The 20,547-nt window shown below is 60.3% G+C and overlaps 2 protein-coding genes across 7 annotated transcripts; both read right to left on the reverse strand.

Moving 5' to 3' along the window:
• KLF8 (KLF transcription factor 8) lies at nucleotides 1-5,855 on the reverse strand. 5 transcript variants are annotated; one of them, XM_077185989.1, is made up of 5 exons: nucleotides 5,706-5,855; nucleotides 2,065-2,611; nucleotides 1,343-1,445; nucleotides 1,102-1,235; nucleotides 1-934 (listed from the first exon to the last, which is right to left on the reverse strand). In XM_077185989.1, exons 1-5 carry the CDS (start codon nucleotides 5,730-5,732, stop codon nucleotides 753-755), a joined length of 993 nt encoding a protein of 330 aa, XP_077042104.1. In that variant the 5' UTR covers nucleotides 5,733-5,855; the 3' UTR covers nucleotides 1-752. The 5 variants fall into 5 exon arrangements, with proteins under 5 accessions (XP_077042104.1, XP_077042102.1, XP_054497201.1 ...); XM_077185987.1 differs by having other exon boundaries at nucleotides 1,343-1,469; XM_054641226.2 differs by lacking the exon at nucleotides 5,706-5,855 and adding an exon at nucleotides 3,426-3,504 and having other exon boundaries at nucleotides 1,343-1,469.
• Nucleotides 5,856-9,064: 3,209 nt separating this feature from the next.
• On the reverse strand, nucleotides 9,065-20,531 carry LOC129125730 (ras-related GTP-binding protein A). Of its 2 annotated transcripts, none has more exons than XM_054641322.2 (10): nucleotides 20,133-20,531; nucleotides 19,429-19,462; nucleotides 17,422-17,521; nucleotides 16,321-16,387; nucleotides 15,459-15,681; nucleotides 14,936-15,031; nucleotides 14,068-14,190; nucleotides 11,728-11,819; nucleotides 10,818-10,933; nucleotides 9,065-9,529 (listed from the first exon to the last, which is right to left on the reverse strand). In XM_054641322.2, the coding sequence occupies exons 2-10, from the start codon at nucleotides 19,453-19,455 to the stop codon at nucleotides 9,432-9,434; spliced, it is 942 nt and encodes a 313-aa protein (XP_054497297.1). In that variant the 5' UTR covers nucleotides 19,456-19,462; nucleotides 20,133-20,531; the 3' UTR covers nucleotides 9,065-9,431. The 2 variants fall into 2 exon arrangements, with proteins under 2 accessions (XP_054497297.1, XP_054497296.1); XM_054641321.2 differs by having other exon boundaries at nucleotides 20,151-20,530.
• Between the last annotated feature and the right edge of the window lie 16 nt (nucleotides 20,532-20,547).

Below are 20,547 nucleotides of genomic sequence, written 5' to 3' on the forward strand. Positions count from 1 at the left end.
AACCATTATTAAAAAGCAAAGCGTGTGGCCACAGCCGCTGGTTTAACTTAGAAACACTTCAAGTGGCCCAGAGTCTTCCAAAAAACCCGAGAGCTGCTGGCCCTCATCCCCCCCACCCTCTCCCACCCCCTCGTAGAATTCCATAAAAGAAAAGTTCCATGTTCCACAAAGTTTCCCTTTGTGTGGTGGTGATAGTCTTGTTTGTGGGTCACTGTTGGGTTGTTTCCCCCTTTCTTGATTCCTCTTTTCCTCCTGGCTCTCTGCACACCCAGCACTTCCCATGAAGCCCAGCACGTGCTGAGGGACACACAGTGAGGTGATGTCCCTTCTCCTGCTGGGACAGTCTGGGGATGGAGCAGGAATGGCCATCAGCTCCTCCACGGGGCCCATCACCCCTTGCCCCTGTCCTTGCCACGGCTCCCAGGCGCTGGGAGGGGCAGGGAGCACACGGGGGACAACAACGGGCAGGAGGCTGAAGAGCCAGAGGCAGCTGCTGGGTGAATTCCAGGTGAAGAGTCAAGGAGCCTCCAGGCGAGGACAAACGCAGGAATAAAAACAGCTGGGGACAAGAGAGAAGGGGCAGCAGTCCAGAATCCATTGTTTGCCGTCCCATGCCGTGCCGGCGGGGCTCCTGCAGCGGGCACGGCTCGGCCCCGGCGCTCCGCAGTCCCCGCCCCGCCCCGCAGGAGCCGCGGGGTGTGGATGGATGGAGGGAGGGAGGCGCTGCCGGCTCCCAGCGCGGCGGGCACCGCTCACATCATGACGTGCCGCCGGCGGTGCAGGGCCAGGTGGTCGGAGCGGGAGAAGCTGCGGTCGCAGTCCGAGCAGCGGAAGGGTTTGATGCCCGTGTGCTTGCGGAAGTGCCGGGTGAGCTCGTCCGAGCGGGCGAATTTCCAGGTGCAGCCTTCCCACGTGCATTTGTAGGGCTTCTCGCCTGCACGGGGGAGCACCGAGGGGTCAGCGCTGCCACAACAACGGGCCCCCAGAGCCCTCACAGAAATTCCCAACGGGGAAGCCCTCAGCACCCCCACCCAGCACTCCCAAAGGGCCACAGCACCATCCCATGGGGAATCCAGGGACACCAATCCCAGCTCTCTCTACCTGTGTGTATCCTCCGGTGGGCTTTGAGGTGGGAGCTTTTGGTGTAGACCTTATTGCAGCCCTCGAAGTCGCACTGGTGGATGCGCCGCTTCTTCAGGTCCGGGGAATCGGCCCTGGGCCCCCGCGCCGCCGGCCTGCCGGGAGCAGGGAGAGCTGGAGCCATGGCCCCACGGCCCACGGGGGGCTCAGGGGGGGCTCAGGGCCATCAAGGGTGGGGAGGCACAGGCAGGAGGACACTCACTCTCTCGGCAGGTCCTGGAAAGGCGCTGGGCCGCTCTCGGAGGCGCTGTCCTCGCTGTCGCTGTTCATGTCCATGGGGTACACGGAGCCAGGGTCCATTTTCACTGGAGGGGTCCGGGAAAGAAAAGCTTTAGGGCACAAAGAGGCAAGGGGTGAGGACAGAACAGAGACGTCCCCAAAGCACCCAGCCCACATCAGGGTGCAGCCTTCCCCCTGCTCCTGCAGTGCTCCTGGCACAGCCTGTCCCTACAGAGAATCAAATCCAACTGGGTAGATGGAGAACCGCCAAAGGGAGGAAACAACTTGGGGCACCACTTTTCGCTGCCTGCTCCTGCCCAGAGCAGGGCAGATCCAGGTCCCCCACCCTGGTTAAGGTGGGAAGCTGGGAATGTCCTGGGAAAGGGGATTGTGGGGGGCACAGAGAGCAGCTGAGCTGAAACCAGAGCTGCTGGCAGCAGGCAGCCAGTGGGAAGGGCAGGGCAGGCTGCCAGCGGCAGGATGGGTGGAGAACAGGCAGTGCCATGCCCTGTGTGTCCCTGCCCTCCCCATGTCCCCTGGGGGGCACAGGCTGGGGGCTGAGAGGCTTTGTATGAGAGTGGCACACGGCAGTGGCAGGGACACTCCACAGTGAAAAATGAGATTCCCCTCGAGGCTGCCCCTCCACGAGGCAGGACAGACACCCTCCACCCCCCAGATTCCAGCATTCTCCCCAGGTGCCCTTACCAGACCCAGCGTTCTTGCCGTCCCCCCCGATGAGGGGCACGGTAATGGCGGTGACGCCGTCCGTGGGCACGGTGGTGTAGACGACGGGGAGGGACTGCACCACCACGGGGATGGTCTGCAGGTTTCCCATCTTGCTGGGCAGGTTGACAGAGGGGATGGTGTGGATGACGTGGAGGATCTGCTGCCCGCCGCTGCCCTGCGTGGAGGCCAGGATGGAGCCGGGTGAGAGGACAGCCGGGATGGCCGAGGTGGAGCTGAGACCGGAGGGCGGGATGGACACGGTGCTGGGAGCGGGAAGCGGGGGAGCCACCAGCATGGGGGAAGACTGGACCGAGGTGGAGGGCGGTGGCGGCGGGGCCGAGGCCGGAGCCACCTTGGATTTATTGAGGGAGAGATCGACGGGCTCGGCCTGGGGCTGGCTGCAGTCGCTGGCCAGCAGCTCCTCGGGGGGCTCCGTCTTGATGTCGGCCAGCAGCACCGGGGGGTCGAGGGGGCCCTCAGCCAGCAGCGCCGACGAGCTCATGGCGGGCGTCGCCTTCCCCTGGCCCTGCAAGAGACCCGCAGCCCGTGAGGAGCCGGGGAAACTGAGGCACGGGGCGGGGGCGAAGGGTTTTTTTTAACGGGCTCTCACCAACCAACCGACCGGGGCGGCGCCTCGGGGCGGCTCCGGCGGGGCGTGGGGCCACCCGGGGGTCGCCGGGCATGGCGGGGCCGGGCCCGCCCGTCCCTCACGGACCCGCCCGGCCCCTCACGGCGGCGGCCGCGCGCGCCGAGGGCGGGAACCGCAGGCCCCGCCCCTCCGCCCGCGCCTTTGTGCCGGGCCGGCCCCGCCCCCCGCGGGCGGGGCGTGGCGGGGGCGTGGCCCGCGCGCGGGGCGGTGGCGGCCCCGCCCCGCTCCTTCCCCCCGCGCCTTAAAGGGACCGCGCCCCCCCGGCCCGCGCGCCCCCGCCCGGGGTCACTCACGCACTGACCCGCGGGGCTCCCACGCGTGTCCGCCGCGCCCGCAGCTCCCCCCCGCCGCCCGCAGCACCATCTCCCGGGCCGCGCCGGCCGAGGTGCGAACGGCCCCGCGGCTCCACCTGGGCTCCGCCGCGGGTGGAGCTTCTTAAAGGGCCCGGCCCGGCCCCCGCGGGAGGCACCGGGCACGGCCCCACCCGCGGCACGGCCGGCGCTGCGCCCCCGCGGGACCGCGACACGACCGAGGAACGAGCGGGACCCCCGGCCCCACCGCACCCCGCGCTGGGTCCCGGGGCACGCGTGGGGACAAGCGGTACGGGGGAACCCCCGGCCGAAAGAGCTCCTCGGCACCCCCCGCGCTGCCCCGGCACCCCCCGGCGCTGCCCCGGGCCCCCCGCACGTACCTGCCCACGCAGGGACCGTCCCCGCCCGCGGAGCCCCCACGCACCGGCCTCGCGCGGCGGCCCCGCCCCGCCACACCCAGCGCCGCGCCCCGCGCACACGGCCCGGCCCCGCCCGGGGGGGGCGGCGGCTACAGCGCACCCCCGGCACCGGCACCGAGCCCGAGCACCGGCACCGAACACTCCCGATACCGGCACCGAGCCCGAGCACCGAACACTCCCGATACCGGCACCGAGCACCGGCACCGAACACTCCCGATACCGGCACCGAGCCCGAGCACCGAACACTCCCGATACCGGCACCGAGCACCGGCACCGAGCCCGAGCACCGAACACTCCCGATACCGGCACGGAGCCCGAGCACCGGCACCGAACACTCCCGATACCGGCACCGAGCCCGAGCACCGAACACTCTCGATACCGGCACCGAGCCCGAGCACCGGCGCCGAACCCCACCGGCACCGCTACAGGGTCCTCAGCGCCGGCACCGAGTCCAAGGCACGGGCACGGAGCCCCCGCTCACACACGGAACCCCGAATTCACCGTGCCCATAGAACCGGGTTCCCCCAAAGCGCCTCCACGCTCAGGGCAGGGATCCCCCGCGAACCCCCGCACCCAGCCAGGGACCCCCCCAACAGACGCACAGAGGCACGGAACCCCCGAACAGAGCCCCCCACGAATCACCCCCAGGTACAACCGGGAGCCCCCAAACACACCCCAAAAAGAGCCAGAGAGACCCCCCCCGTCCCCAGAACCCGCCTCGTCACCTGGGGACCCCCAACACACAGAGCCCCCCCCCCCAAACAGCCCCAAACAACCCCAAACAGAGACACAGACCCCCCCCAGTACCCACATATTGGCGGGACCCCCCAACACAAACACTCAGCCAGGGACCCCCACCAAACACCCCCATAAGCAGCCAAGGACCCCCAAAGCATCCTCCTCACACGCTCACAAACTACCAGCGCCCCCAAAAACCTCCACTCTCAGGTAGGGACCCCCATAGACCCCCCCTCAAAGCCAGGGACCCCCAAAACACCCCCCAACCAGGAGAGACACCCGTCAAACGCCCCATGCTCAGTCAGGGACCCCCTCCAAATCCCCAGGTCCCCAAAGCACCCTCTCCAGCCAGACCCCCCCAAAAACACACCAGGGGACACCCCCAGACAAACACACAACTGCCCCCCGCACCTGGGGACCTCAGTGTCCCCCCAGAGCCCCCCAGGACCAGCCCCTCACACCAGGAGGGTCCCCACAAACAGGTTCATTGAGGGGGACTGCAAAAGGGACCCTGTCCTGCCCTGGGGGACCCTCCCTTACCCAAATTTGGGAGTCCCTTGTACCCCAAAGCCCCGCGGGTGTAGAAGGGTGCGGGATGGGGCAGCTGAGTGGGCAAGGGGAGGCTCATTGCACCCCAAATTCCTGCACTGCTGACCCTCCCCCCCTTTATGGGTGAACTGAATTCCTCCGTCCTCAGCCCGGTGTACCCCAAAGCCAGCCAGGGGTGCGGGGTGGGGGCTCGGGCCCCCCCCCTCAAACCCACATATCGGGGGGCGCTGTGCACCCCTCCCAACGCTTTATGTCCCTCACACCCCGGCAATAATTAGTGCCCCCCGTTTTTATCCCTAAACAGCTTAAGGAGGCATTTCGGGTGACCTTGGGCGGGGGGGTGAGCGTGGGAAAACGCCTTCCACGGGGCCCCCCCCCACCGCTTTGTCCCCTCCGTGTCCCCACCCCCTCCCCCCGCTGCGTGTCCCCCACCCGTGGGCGTGGGGGGGTCACACCCCGCCGCCGCCGCCACACCCCCCCGTGGAATTTCCTCCGCGCTCCACCCTCCGCCGGCGGCCGCTGGGGACACGGCGGGGGCGGGGGGGGCACGGAGGGAACACAGAGCGGGGACCCCCGTGTGGGGGGGGGAGGGCGAGGGGCACGGGGGGCTGGAGCCCAAGCGGGGCCTGTCCCTTTAAGAGCAAAGGGCGTGGGAGGGGAGGGCAGGGCGGGGCCGCTGTGACCTCCCGGCCGCGGGGGGGCGCCCTGCCCGGAAGCGCGCGCGGCGCACGGGGGGGGGGGAGGGACACCCCACGCGCGACCCCCTCGTGAGGGGCGAGGGGGGAGGGGAGGCCTGAGGGGGCGCGGGGGGCGGGGCCCTCCCCCTCCATCCCTCCCTCCCTCCCTCCCGTCCCCTCCCTCCCCGCTCCCCCCGCTCGACCCCGCGCTCCCATTCCCCCCCCCCCGGCCCCCTCAGGCCCCACGCGCGCCCCCCGCGCCCCCGGCCCCACGCACCGTCCCCCGCGCCTCCTCCGAGCGCATCCCCGGCCGCCGCCGCCGCCGCTGCCCCCGGGGCGGTGCCGGGTGGGGCGGGGTGGGGCCCCCACGGGCGGGGAGGGGCCGCGTGGGGCGGAGCTCCCCTCCCCCACCCTCTTTTTTTTGGGGTGGGGGTGCCCCGCCCTTGAGATTACATCATCGGCAGCCAATGGGCGGCTCCCCTCGCATCCGGCGTTGCCATGGGAACGCGCAGGATTTGGGGGAGGGGGGGTGGACCCCAACTTGTTCCCACCCCCCCACACGGAGTGCACCCCAAAACCCGGGGGGGGGCGGTGCTGGAGGGCTCAGCCCGGGGGAGCTCGTGGCACTGATGAGGGGGAGCAGGGACCCCCCCCCATTGGGGGTTTGGGGTTCTCCTGCACCTCCACCCACAGGCGCTGGAGCACCCCCAAACCCGAACACCCAGGGGTGCCCTGGGGGCGCTGTCTGCACTGCCCCTGTCCCACCCAGGTGAACCCCCAGGTATGTGGGGCACCCCCTCAGCACCCCGGGGGGGTCTCCCAGGGTGGCAGGGTCCTGCCAGAGCTGGGGGAGCCCCTCCCGGGGCTGCAGCCGCGGAGGGGTCTGGGGGTCCCCTGGCCCCTTCCTGGGGGCCCTGGGGTGGAAGTGCCAGTGGGAATCCACCCCCATGCTCCCTGAACCCCACTGGTTTTCCAGCCCTCATCCCAAGGGACCTGGCTGCTCTCAGCACTGTGTCCCCAACCACAGGGTGTCCCCAGCCTCGGGGTGTCCCCAGCCTGCTCTGCATTTGCCAGGCTGGGTTAATCACCCCATGTCCCCCCAAATGCAGGACCCCCACCCCCAGCCCTGACCCAGATCATCCCCAGGGATGGGAAATCCTGCAGATGGGGACTCAGCCAGGTGTCCCCTGCTCACCATGTCCCTGCCAGGGGTGACTCCAGCAGCAGGTCATGGCCACCAAGGCGGTGGCACACAGAGCTCATCCAGGGGTGTGGAGGGACCCCCGTGACCCCCACTTCTGCCAAGCCACCACACCATACACAAACAGCACCAAACCGACTTTGTTTTGGCAAAAACCCCTCTCCCTCCTCAGGAAACACCAGGGAGGCCCCAGGACAGGCTCAGGCAGGGACCCTCCCTCAGCCAACCTCCCCTGGGGAGCTTTTGGGGACCCTGCACCCAAAGCACCCCCACCCCAATGTCACTGAGCTGAAGGACCAGCAGCAGGCAGAGGTGACCTCCCAAAAAACACAGAAGAAAGGGGGGAGCAGTGCAGGGGTTCCACCCAAGGCCCCCTCTCCTGCTGCCCAGGGATGCATTTGGGCAGGAGGGGCAGGGAATGGTGCAGAGGCTCCTCACGAGGTGCCCACAAGGCCCAGCTCAGCAGTGACAGTCCAGGGTGACTTTGGAGACTCTGTGACCCCCTGGATGGGTTGGAGGAGCTGGTTCCAGCTGGAGAGCAGCGTGTGGCCACCACAGCCCCATGTCCTCCCCCCCAGCACTTCCTGGGGACAATTCTGTGCCACTAAGGAGGAAAAACAAGTGGAAGCATCCCCAGGGAGAGCCTCAGGAATTGTTGACCCTACACAGCTCATCCTGGGGGAAACAGCCTGGGCAGACCCCACTGGAGCCATCCATGCTCCAAGGCAAGAAATAAATGGTCAAAAAATCTGGAAGTAGCTCCAAGGCAGCCCCAGGGAGCAGAACCTGTCCCAGGGAACTCACCCCGGGCCCCACAGCAGCTCCCAGGGAAAGGAACTGGGCCAAGGGGGGATTTATTCAGGATCTCAGTGACATTGGCATCAAGTTTCTCCTCATTACAAGGTCAAGTGCTGAAGGAAAAGGCTGGATCACAGCCACCTCATCCAGGTTTGGGATGTTTGTGTGAGAAACATCTGGAGCAGGCATCAATATTTTTTTCAGAGGGCAGGAGCTGCCAGAGAAAGTGGGACGAGGGTGACGAGCCTGATCTCCCAAATCTCCCTGCTCAGAATGGAAGGGGCCAGAGCAGCAACCAACCCCAGGCTCCCAAAAAGGCCTGGGATCTGCTTTGGGAAGGGACAAAGGACACACCTCGGTGCCATGGGAGCAGGCAGGGCAGGTGCTGTGACAGAGCCACCTGTGTTTGTCACAGGCTGTCACTCGATGAGCACAGTGGCACCTTGGCCACAGCAAAAGGACCACGCTGATTCCAACAGAGCCCCCATATCTGTGCACTTCAGGAAAAGGGATTTGGAATGGGAGAACAGCAGAACTTCACTCCAACCCCACTGGGGCACTGTCCCAGGAGCTCCAGCCCGGCCAGGATTTGATTCCTGACAGCTCTGGCCATTTGTCCCTGTGTCACCTGCCCCCCACTCCACATCCCCTTTGGCATCATCCCACTTCCATGTTCTGCTGGGGTTTATTCCCTAAGGAAACCCAGCGGCAGCTCCTGTCACCATGGCAATGAGCAGCATTCCCAGAGCTCCCAGCAGGTGCCCAAAGCTCCTGAAGCCCTTCCCAGTGGGATGGGATATCCCAGAGGTCCAACCCAGCATCATCCTCTTGCTCCGGGCCAGGGTAAGGAGTGTGGGAAGCTGTGACATTCCCAGCAGGGGCTGATCCCAGGCACGGGGCAGCTCCAAGGGGGAACAGCGGCTGTGTCAGCGCTGTTCCACGATTCCCACTCCAGGTATTCCACACCTGCACCCCGGCAAACACAACCACAGCCACTGCCTGGCCATTCCCAGCTCTGCAGGGGCTCCCTTGGAGCAGCTCCTCCCCACGGGGACGATTCCCATGGAACTCCCCCAGCCCGAGGCACGGCAGCTGCCGGGTGGGCGGTGCGAGACGCGGCTGTGGAATTCCAGGAGGATGGAGCGGGGCTGGGAGCTCTTGTGCGGAGCCCCCAGGTTCTCCGGCCCTTTTATCTCCTCATTCCCACTCCTGGACTCAGGTTCTCCAACCCTTTTATCTCCTCATTCCCACTCCTGGACTCAGGTTCTCCGGCCCTTTTATCTCCTCGTTCCCCCTCCTGGCCTCGGGGTCTCCGGCCCTTTTATCTCCTCGTTCCCCCTCCCGGACTCGCCCCGGTGGGTTTGTCCCCTTCCAGCGGGTGTGTGGGCAGGGATACAGGGAAGAGCCAGGCACGAAGGCACCACACCCTTTTTCACACAGTAATTTGATGCAGCAAGAGAGAATAAAGGGAGGGAGATGCTGCCAAGCGATTCCCAGTGAAACTCTGGACTGGCTTTCGGCCAAATCCCCCCAAAACCACAAAAGGAGCCACCCAGCCCCTACAGCTCCTGCTTCCCAAAGCTGCCTCAAGATTCGGGAGAAAGCAAACCCACTTTGCAAAACTCTCAGATCTGAAATCCCTGGTAGCAAAAATTTATTTCCATGACCAAAGATGAGGAGAAATTTATAAACTTTTTCTAGCAACCATCCAAGGAAACAGTAAATATCCCATCAGCCGGCAGCAGCGCCTCCAGGAGGGCTCTGCCACACCCCCTGCGGGCACATCACCCTCCTGCCTCCTTCCCCACCCTCCCGTGCCAGGGAATCCGGGAAGGTCCGCGGCGGATCCGGCAGCCTCCAGCTCTAGTGTCCAACGTGATGAGGAGAAAAAACAAGCAGCACACTCATTTCAAAGCCCAACAAAGACATGGACAGTGTTAGATTCTCCTAAAAAGAAGTAGTCCCGGTGTGTTTTTTCTCCCCCCAAAGCCCCGGTGCCTGGGATCAGCGCATGAGCAGGCTGTGCTTTGGTCCATCCACCCTCTCCAGCTTCTCAAAGTGTTTCCTGGCGTTCCGGATGTTGATCAGCGTGGCCGCGGAAGCTGCGACGGAAAAGGGACAGGGGAGATAAAAAGAAGTTAAAAAGGGTGAGAGTCACCACGGCCTCGGGGCTGCCTGGCTCCAACAGCTCTGTCTGCAGGGGCTGGTGAATCCTGCTGCTCCCAAGCCAAGCAAAATCCACAGCGGGATTTTGGGCAGGGAAAAATTTAATGTGAGATGGTGTGGGCAAGGTTTAAGGTGGGATGGTCTGGGTAGAATTCAATGGGGGAACATCTGGGCAAAATTTGATCTGAGATGGCCTGGGTAAGATTTAAAGTAGGAAGGTCTGGGCAAAATTTCGTGTGGGATGGGTAAAAAGTAAGCATGGGAAGGTCTGGGCAAAATTCAGCATGGAATGGTCTGAGCAAAATTTAATAGGGGAAGATCTGGGCAAAATTTCATGTGGGATGGGTAAAAATCAAGCATGGGAAGGTCTGGGCAAAATTCAGCATGGAATGGTCTGAGCAAAATTTAATATGGGAAGGTCTGGGCAAAATTTCATGTGGGATGGGTAAAAAGTAAGCATGGGAAGGTCTGGGCAAAATTCAGCATGGAATGGTCTGAGCAAGATTTAATGTGGGAAGGTCTGGGCAAAGTTTAGTGTGGGATGGTCTGGGCAAATTAAATGTGGGATGGTCAGGGCTGTTGGCTGATCCCAGAAGAACATGAGGAAAAGCCTCTCCCAGGGAGAGCTGCTCATCCCAGAGCTGCTCCCCAGCCCAGCAATGCCCAGGGATCCCAGAGTGTCCCTAATTCCCCAAGGAAGGAGGGCAGGGAAAGCACAGCAGCAGGCCTGGGGTGTGCTGGGCAGTGTCCCTGGAGCCCCTGAGCTCCCAGCAGGAATTCCAAGAGCTGTGTAAACAGGGATCTGCTCCCAGGGGCTGTGGGCTGGCACTGCTGCAGCTCCTCCTTGGGATAAATAGAGGCTGCTAAAATTAGAGCCTGTCCACCCAAGACAGCCCAGCAACACCCAAACATGAGCCAGCTCTGCTTCCTCCCCAAAAATCACCAGGGCTGCCAGCTCCCAATGCCCAAAATAGGCTTTAGGCACGACCTGCTCAGCCAGGTCTGGTTTGGTGGCTCCCTGTGACAGCAGCAGCAGCAGCTCAGCTGTGCCACCACCACCTCTGCAGGGTCCTGCTCACACTCATCCCTCTCTCTTAATCAGTTCTGTAATTAAAAACTCATTTTTCAAGAGAAACACAGTTTAAATTGGACTAATTCCAGCTTTTTTTAGGTTTTTTTCTGTTTTTTTTTGCCCCAAGCAGGTTTCTCTTGGCTCTGACTTACGTATGGAGGGATCTGACATGACCACCATCACGTAGGTGTTGGATGTGAAGATGTCAATGAAAGCAGCAAAGTTGGAGTTCCTGACCTCCATGCTCTGGAAAGAAGCTGCCAGCTTACTGAAAAACAGGGAAATAAAGGGGAAAAAAGAGTGAATGAAGAGCTTTTGTGCCCACATGGCCAAAATCCCTGATCTGAGCTGTTGGGAACAAGGAGGAGCTGGAATTCCCACTTGGCAAGGTGTGGTTACAGCAGGGCTTTGGCTGGGCTTGGTTTTAAAGGCAAATTCCTCAGTTTGGGGCCAAATGAGAACAATATCAGCTGCTTGTGCATTGAATGAAGGAAATTCCAGACACAACCCCTCTGACCAGGCCTGTTCCCCATGGATACCAGGGCTCAGCCATTCCCAGCTGGACACTCTGGATGAGCAGCACAAATAAGCATAAAATGGGAATATCTGGAGACATCTGAACACCTGTAAACCCCCCTAGAAGCTTCTCCATTCTATCCAGCTCCACACACCCTCAGAATTAACCTGGCAGTGGAGCCTGAGGGCTGTGCAAAGCCAAGCTTCCCACTTTTCCACTGCAAACAGGGATAAACAGTGCCTGCAGCCCCATCCTCCCCAAGCAGCCTGTGGGCCTGGGATGGAGCAGAGCTCTCCATTCCCAGTTTCCAAGAGAAACACTTCTGATCACTTCAGCCCTGGAATTCCCCTGCCTTGATCCAGGAGAAGGAGGTCTGGAACAAAACAGCTCCAAAGCTCTCCCACCATAAGCCAAGGAGGATGTTAAATGAACATTTAAATGATTTGTGTCCCAGCAATATTCCAGCTGCTGAGGAGTCAAACTGGGATTCTCTGGAAAGAGCTGGAATAGCCCTGATGTGCCCAGTGCTGATGGGAGCAGCTCACCTGCAGCTCAGCTTGAACTGTTTGATGATGTTGCTGATCTTCTCAAACCTGTGCACGTCCCGCTGCTCCTTGCACTGGTAGTGGGAGATCACCTGGAGAGGGCACAGGCAGTCAGGGATCCCAGCCCAGCCCTCCCACAGCAGCTCTGGGAATGCCTGGGGAGCAGGGAGGATCCCCTTTGCCTTTGGCTGACTGATCCTGGCAGTTCTACAGAAACTCTTGTGGGGTTTTTGTGGAGAAAACTCAGTGACAGGATCAGCACACAAAGGATGGCACAGACCTGCAGGTGACACCACTGTCCCCTGAGGGCTTCACCTCAGCAGCAATTTACATCTTGATCCAAGAACAGGTGGAAACAGAGTAAAAAATGTGTCCATCCCCTCAGGAATGGGCTGAGTGCTGTGATGGATTTTCCCTCCCATCCTGCACAGGCAGTGATCCCAAAGCCAAATCAAGCTGCTCCTCCCCAAGAAAAGCAGCTCAAAGGCAGCTGCTTCCTTGGGAATCCCTTCTCCATTCCTTCTCTGACTCCAGTCAGAGCAGAGGGAGCAGCCCTGAGTGCCTGGGTGCCAACACCCAGAGGGTCTGAAGGGCTTTAGGAACCCTTGAAAACATCTCCATAAACATTCCCTCCGAGCTGGTGGCCCCAGGCCTTTATTCCTCAGCCACATGGAGTGAGAGCTGCATTTCCTGCCCACACAGCTCCATCCCCACAGCAAACCTGACAGCAATCTCTTCAAAACCTTAGGCCAGCTGCTTTGAACTCTTCACAATCCCAAAATCAGCTCTCACTGGACGTGTCAGGAGCCCTTGCACAGGGATCTGGAACTGCTCTATTCAGGGAGTCACATTTAACAGGTTTTTTTTAGGTTTTTTTCCTCTTTTTTTCCCTTAACCACCTTAAACCCAATTAAACTTGCCCAATTATTCCCACAAACACAGTTTTAGCCACATTCAAGACTTGCAGTTGCCAGTGTTCAATTTCCTTCCTAAACTTCCCAGATAAGGTTTTTCCACTACAATTTAAACACAATTTCAGAATAAGATTTCCCAAAGAGATTTTCACAGGAAGATTTCCCTTCAAGAGAAGAGAGTCCTGAGAGCGTTTATGAAAAAAAGGAAGGAGTTTTTTAACAAGTCACCATTGCACTTAAATTAAGCCCACAATTTTTGAAGCAAAGATAATTTCTTTCAGTTAAAAATTTTCCAGTTAAAAATGTCCTTGTAACAATCACACTATCACACACCCCAAGGTGGAACTATTCATTATCTCCAAAAGGTCAAAAAGCAGAACTTGCCAGGCATGGCAAGTGTTTGTTTCTGATAGTTTAAGGAGGAAAAAAAAAGTCATGGCTCCTTTCCCAAATTCCCTCCATCATTTCCAAATCACCAGCAAGGAAAACACTCCAAATAATTCAAGTATTTCCTTCAGCTCAGCAAGAGTTTGGTGCAAAGTGTGAAGAGCCCAGCCCAGCAATCAGAATATGGACAAGCACCAAGAGTGGTTTCATCCAGCAGCTTTGCAGAGGGATTGGAGCACAAAGACCTAGAAAAGCATCACAATCCTATGGCTGATCCCCCATCCATGCTCTGGATTTGCAGAACATCAAAAACCAAAAGAAATCAGGTCCAGCTCAAATGCCCCAGCAGGAGGAACTGAAAAGGTTTGGTTGTGAAGCTACAAAAGGTTCCTGCCCTGTGCAGAGGGGGATTCTCAGAGCAGTCCCACCACAATGGGGACATGAAACACTCCCAGAGCCTGCAAGAGGAAACCCCAACCAAAGCTCAGCTCAGCTGCTGCAGGGGGGAATTCTGGGATGGTCCCACAGGGTCCCAGCAGCTGCTGTCAGAATGCCAAGGCCTGGATCAGGGCACTCTGCACTGGGGCTGGCACCTCCCAGCTTCCATGGAATCCCACAATGGCTTGGCTTGGAAGGACCTCAAAGCTCACCCAGTTCCAACCTGACACCTTCCACTGTCCCAGGAGCTCCCAGCCCCAGTGTCCAGCCTGGCCTTGGGCACTGCCAGGGATCCAGGGGCAGCCCCAGCTGCTCTGGGCACCCTGTGCCAGGGCCTGCCCACCCTCACAGGGAACAATTCCCAATTCCCAATATCCCATCCATCCCTGCCCTCTGGCAGTGGGAGCCATTCCCTGGCTCCTGTCCCTCCATCCCTTGTCCCCAGTCCCTCTCAGGAGCCCCTTCAGGCCCTGGCAGGGGCTCTGAGCTCTCCCTGGAGCTTCTCCTGTCCAGGTGAGCACCCCCAGCTCTCCCAGCCTGGCTCCAGAGCAGAGGGAGGGAAAGGGAGGCTCCACCCAGGGAACCCTTGCCAGGAACTCACCAGGAACGTGGCTCTCTCAAACAGCAGCACCTCGTCTGCCTCGATGATCTGAGCAAAGTTCCTCAGGTTCATCTCCAGCTGCTGCACGTTGGGGATCAGCTGATAGACAATGCTGGACCAGGCCTGGACAGGGAGACACACAAAGGTCCCACCAGCTCCTCTCCTCAGCCTCTCATGAGAAATGTGCTCCCAGAGGGATTTTGGGCACTTCTGGGTGCTGACAGCCTGGGCAAGGCTGAGAAGCTTCTCCACCCTCCATGCCCAGGTCCCAGAGGGAGCCCAGACCTGAGGAGACCCTTCCCTGGCTCCAGCTCTTCTCCAGCAGGGAGAGAGACTACAGTGCTGCTGAACAGACTTAAATCATCCCTGCTTTAAGCTGGGAATGCTTCTGTCTCCTTGTCCCACTTGAATTCACAGAGATCTTTAATCCTGAGCAAGGTCAGCACACAGATGGACACTTGGCAGCTCATCCCTGACCCAAAGTTCCACCTTATCCCAACAGGCCAGGAACAAGCCCAGGAGGGGCTGGGGGATGCTGGGATCAACATCTGTGCTCATCCACACTCGGATTTTCCAAGCTCAGCCTCCCCTCCCTGCCCATCTGCAGACCCAGGTGTGGGGCAGTGGCAAACTCACCCTTCCCAGAGCCAGGGGGATATCTGGGATCCCTGTCTGCCAAGTTCCCAACATTTACCACATGCTCCTGACTTTTTAAAATTAATTAATAAACCCAGGATTAATTTGGGTTTCACTGCCACCCCGCAGAAGCAGCAGCTGCAGAGCTGAACACACCAACAGCAGCTCCAGGGATCCTCCTCCTGCTCTGCTCCCAGTGGGAAGGCAGATGTGGAGAGGAAGCTGCACCAACCTTGTAAAGAGTCTCATCCCAGATGGAAGTTCTGAAACAAACACATTCCAAGGGCCGGGAAAGGCGCTTCAAGTCTTCCTCACGCTCCTTAAAAATCTGGGGAGCAAAGAGAGTTGAGGGGTTGAGTGAAATGTTCCTGCCTGTGCTGTGGCTGCTGTATGGATTTATGGGATGAGTTTCATGGGATGGATCTCTGGGACACTGCAGGGGAGAGTGGCCAGGAACCCTCCCAGGGAGCAGCAGGGCCAGGGATGTCTTGCTGCAGAATCCCAAAATCGTTTGGGTTGGAAGGAGCCAAGGTGTGCTGGGAGCTCTGGAACCAGGCAGGAAAGGCTTTTCTTGTCCCTAAAAACCAGCACTGCTGTTCTCCACTGGATTCTAGCATGACACACTTTAAAAGAAGGCAGGAAAAGCTCTGAGGACACCTGAGAAAGCCTTCGAGGAACAGCCCCTCGGGGCTGCCTTTGAGGTGTGACCCACAGGGCACAGGGGATGCATTTCCATGGCAATGCCAGCTCCTCACCAGATCCCGCTGGTCCTCCTGCACCAAGTCCATCTTGTGCACCAGGCAGAAGATCTTGGCATCAGGAGAGTTCTGCAGGATGGCCTCCAGGCAGGACTGGTAGTAGTGCATGTCCTTCTCCAGCTCCCTGCTCTCCACGTCGAACACGTAGATCAGCACCTCCACGTTGCGGAAGATGTTGTCCCTCTGGCTGGTGAAGTAGTTCTCCATGAAGGTGTCCTGGCTGAGGGGCAGAGCAGGACACTCCCTTTAGGGCAGCTCCTGCCTGGCACGCTGGGTTTGTGGGAAGCTCCTCCTGCCAGGAGGGCAGGGCTGGGATTTGGAGCTGCAGCCCCCACTCGGGAGGCCAGGCTGGGGCTGCGTGCCCTGGGCATTCCCAAGGAAAGCTGGATGCTCCTGGAGAGCATCAGCCCCCCCAGTCCCACAGGAAACCAAAGCTTCCCTCATGTGCTGCTGCTTCTGGCCTCAGGTTGGCTTTAAGGAGCTGTTTGTGAAAGCCCACAGCAGCAGGAACAGGTGAAACGTGACCCAAAGCATCAGTTCAGCCTTAAATCCCAGGATTTAAATCTCCTTTAACTCTGGCTGAACATGACTGAGATGGTCCAGAGGCCATGGAACTGAGGAGGGGACACATTCCTTGAAAAAAGCTGCTTCCAGGAGCCACAGAATCAGCCTCCAGCATGGCCTCTCTGCACAAATCCCACCAGGATGGAGCTGGAGTGAGCAATTCCAGCACCTCAGGACAGCAGAAGGAGCATTCCCTTGGCACCACCTCATCCCAGGGAGAGAAAAATCCCCCCTGCTCCATCCCTGATTCCCCAGAGCCTCCCCCAAAGGCTGGGCAGGAATAATCAGTACCTACCCTCCACAGTCCCACAGGTTCAACACCAGGTTTCCCAGGAATCTGACGTGGGAATGCTCCACATCAACTGCAAAGAGACAGCAGGAGCTCACTGACTGCACCACAGCCAGGGCAGAGCTTGGCAGCCAAAAATCATGGAAATCAGCACCAAATCATGGAATGGTTTGGGCTGGAAGGGATTAAAGGCCTCATTCCAGCCCCTGCCACCTTCCACTATCCCAGGCTGCTCCAAGCCCCATCCAGCCTGGCTCTGGACACTTCCAGGGATGGGCATTCCTCAGAAAGCAGCCCCAGTTTGTAAAATCCCACCAAAACCCCATTTCCCAGAGGAACTCAGGCCTCCCTGCCCACTGCTCTCCTGAGAAGTGCAGTAAGTGTTCCCCTTCACTCACACATTCCCTGATCCCTGGGATATTGTAGGAATGACTGCAGGGCTCTAAGCCATCCCTGACAAAATAAACCAGGAACACAGGGAATGTAAACTTCAGGAAGAGGCCAAATCCATGGCAAGGAGGAAATGCACACCAATCCCTGACCTTAAATCCACACTGGCCCTTCCCAGTGAGAAGCACCAGATCCCAACAACTCATCCACCTCTCCCAGAGGAATCACTTCTTGCTCTTTCCCAGCAAAGGCTTTGGAAAGGGAAGAAGGAAAGGCATTCATTAAACCCAGTGCATCATCCTGCCAAAACCACGGGGGCAATGCAGGATCCCTGTGCTGGAGATCCCTGCAGGAGCAGGAACATTCCACCAACACACAGGAGGCTCTGACAGGTGTAGCTGCACCACAGGCTGCTTCCTGATCCCAAAAACAGGGAGTTAAGGATAAAAGTTAAATAATAAAGCAGCAAAGGCTGCTTTGTGACCCCCAAAAAAGGGAGTTAAGGATAAAAGTTGAACAACAGAGCAGCAAAGCCGATCCCAGCGCTGCCTTTCCCTTCCCTCCACTTCCTGCTGTCCCTGGCTGATCCCGAAGCTCCCAGCAGGGTGTGGCAGCTGCAGGGACACACCCAGGGGACCCAGGGATGGCTGCAGGGAACAGCCCCACCCCTCTGCTGAGGGCTGGAGCCCCGGCTGTGGGAACGGGGCAGGTCCTTACTCGTGGCCCCCAGGCGCCGCGTGTCCCGGGCGATGTAGTTGGCAAAGATAATGGATCTCATGCTGGTCTTGCCAGACCCACTTTTACCCATCAGCAGCACCTGCATACAGGGAAAGAAGGAAAAATGAGCTCCCACAGAGCACTGAGTCCCCCCCCAGCTCCCTCGAGCTGACATCTCAGTGCCAAAGGCACTGAACACAGCACTGGCACAGTCCAGCTGGGAATGCACCAGGACAGAGGCAGAGAGGAGCACGTGGGGAGCAGGACAGACACCCAAGCAGTCCTGGGTGTCACTGAGCCATGGCCATCCCACCTCCCTGCTGGCCTTGGTTCCCAGGCCATGGTCAGATTGAACACTTTCCTCCAAAAACATGGACAGGACCTGGGAAAAGCAGGAGCTGCCTCCCCATTCCCAGCCCCTCCCACCTGAGGCTTTGGGGGCACCAAAGGACTTTAAAGATGAGGAACAGCTTTGTCTCGACCCCTCCAGACCAAAAACAACCAATCAGCTCCTGGTTTTCCACCCCAAACACTCTGTCCCAACCAGAGAGGGTGGGAGGGACCTTAAAGACCTTCTAATACTGCTCTTCCCACAACATGACTAGTTTTCTTTTCCCTAAATACCAGGGAAATTCCCAGTTTCAGGTGCCAGAAGACCAAAAAAAGGGGAAAAGCAGATGAGACAGCCCAGGTCAGCATTCCCAGAGCAGGGGAGACCCTTTATGGCTCCAGTGATGCCCCTCCAGAGGAGACTCTTGGTTCCATGATGTCCCTTCCCTGCAGAGCTCAGGGGAAAGGAGAGGCAGCCAAAAAGCAGGGAATGCTGCTGGGGGTGGGGATGAGGGGAGACAGTCACACCAGGCAAGGCTTTACATTGTGATCTAAAAATAAAAATTAAACAAAACAAACCCATCAGTGGCAGCCAACACAGCGCTGCTCACAAAACCCAGCTGTTAAACAAGTTCCAGTCACAAAGCCAAATGCAGCTCCTGGCAGCAGCCCTGCCAGTCTGCCATCCAGGAGGGATTTCAGGAGAGCAGCCCAGTGAGTGCTGCCCAGCTCCCACCCCCACCCTGGGCAGCAGGGCAGGAGCTGGGCACAAAAGGCAGGCACAATTCCCCAGGGCCGTGTGCTCAGCTCATCCCTGCAGCAGCTCCGGGCTGGGAGCACCCTGGCCACAGGGACGCTGCCCACAGGCTCCAGGGGTAGGCAACAAGGAATGTTCCTGGCTCTTCCACACCCAGGAGGGCTGGGAAGGGCCCCCAGGATGCTGCCCTGTCCTGTCCCCTGAGCTGATCCCAGAGAACAGCCAAGCTCTTATTTCACAGCACCAGCACAAAATCCCAGGCAGAAACTCGATCCCAGTCTGAGGCACGGCCCAAACCAGCCTCAATTCCCAAAGTTTAGGCTGCAGAGGCCTTGCAAAGGGGTCAGACAGCAGCACGGAGAGCCAGACAGGGAACCTAACCCTACCTCACCATGGAGAAGCAGCCAGATATTCCTTTAAGAGCTCTGGACGTGCTCCTGCTGGGATACACCCACCCCTGCCATGCCCAGAGCTGCTGCTCCTTCCCCACGTGTTAAATTTCATCCTCCTGGAGCCCTGAGGGCATTGGGGCTCCTGGGACACCTCGGGAGGGTGGCCCAGGGACCGGGGAGGGACAGGAGCAGATCTTCCTCCCTGAGAACAGGGTTTTGCAGAGGGTTTTGCAACAGCCCCAGCAGCCCCCGGGGAACAGCAATTGCTGGGGAAGGCTCTGCAGGAACCCAGCCCATCCAGGCCAGGATTAAAACCGGGTTTAACCCAGCCCATCCAGGCCAGGATTGAAGCCGGGTTTAACCCAGCCCATCCAGGCCAGGATTAAAGCCGGGTTTAATAATGCCTGGCACCTCCAGCAGAAGATGCAGCACTGACTGAGAGGCACCAGAGCCCCAGCCGAGGGATGGATCCAACAAGCAGTGCTCATGGATGGGGATGGGGAAGGGAAACACCCTGTCCGTCCTTACCTTTTTCTTCATGGCTGTGCTTGGCATCACACACCTGCAGAGAGAAGCCCACTTTGGATCGCTGCTTCCCACACGCACAGGCTCCACTCACCAATCCCAATCCCAAAGCAAATGCCGATCCCAATGCTGATGCCAATCCCAGGGCCGATCCCAATGCCAATCCCAATGCCGATCCCATTGCTGATGCCAATGCCAATCCCAATCCCAGGGCCGATCCCACCCCCGGTACTGGGGAAGCGCTGACACAGTCCCAGCTCCCCTCCCCCTGCTCCGGCCCATGGGGAACTCCCGCTGCTGCCGGGAAACCTCCGGCGCTCCCGAAACCACCCGGCCCGGCTGGGGTGGCTGCGGCCGGGCCGGCAGTGCCTCCGCAGCCCCTTCCTTGCCTCAGGATCCCCGCAGCCCCTTCCTTGCCTCAGGATCCCCGCAGCCCCTTCCTTCCCTCAGGATCCCCGCAGCCCCTTCCCGGCACGTTCCACAGCCCCTTCCTTCCCTCAGAATGCCCGCAGCCCCTTCCTTCCTTCAGGATCCCCGCAGCCCCTTCCCGGCACGTTCCACAGCCCCTCCCTTCCTTCCCTCAGGATCCCCGCAGCCCCTTCCTTCTCTCAGGATCCCCGCAGCCCCTTCTCCCGGCACGTCCTTCCGTTCCCCCGGGATTCCCCGCAGCCCCATCCCCGCGATTCCCCGGGGATTCCCCGCAGTACCGGGCCGCGCCTCGGTACCTCCGGCGGCGATGGGCGGCTCGGGGCCGGCTTGGGGGACGATGCCGGTGGGACCCCCGGCACCTGCGGCGGCTCGGGGGACGCTGCCGGTGTGAGCCCCAGCAGGTCGGGCGGTGCGGGCCGGAGGCGGTGCGGGGCTCGGGCCGGTGCCCGGTGCGGTGCCCGGCGGGCCGCAGGCGGTGCCCGGGGCGATGGCGGCGCCCGGTGCGGTGCCCGGTGCGGTGCTCGGCGGGCCGGAGACGGTGCCCGGGGCGGTGCCCGGTGCCCGGTGCGGAGCCCGGTGCTGTGGCGGTGCCCGGTGCGGTGCCCGGGGTTACCCGGGGCTGTGGCGGCGCCCCCGTCCCGCCCCCCCCCCCGCTCACGGGACCCAGCGCTCGGCGGCCGCCGCCGGTCACGT

Source organism: Agelaius phoeniceus, chromosome 14, assembly GCF_051311805.1.
Source record: "Agelaius phoeniceus isolate bAgePho1 chromosome 14, bAgePho1.hap1, whole genome shotgun sequence".
Classification (NCBI taxonomy): Eukaryota; Metazoa; Chordata; class Aves; order Passeriformes; family Icteridae; genus Agelaius; species Agelaius phoeniceus.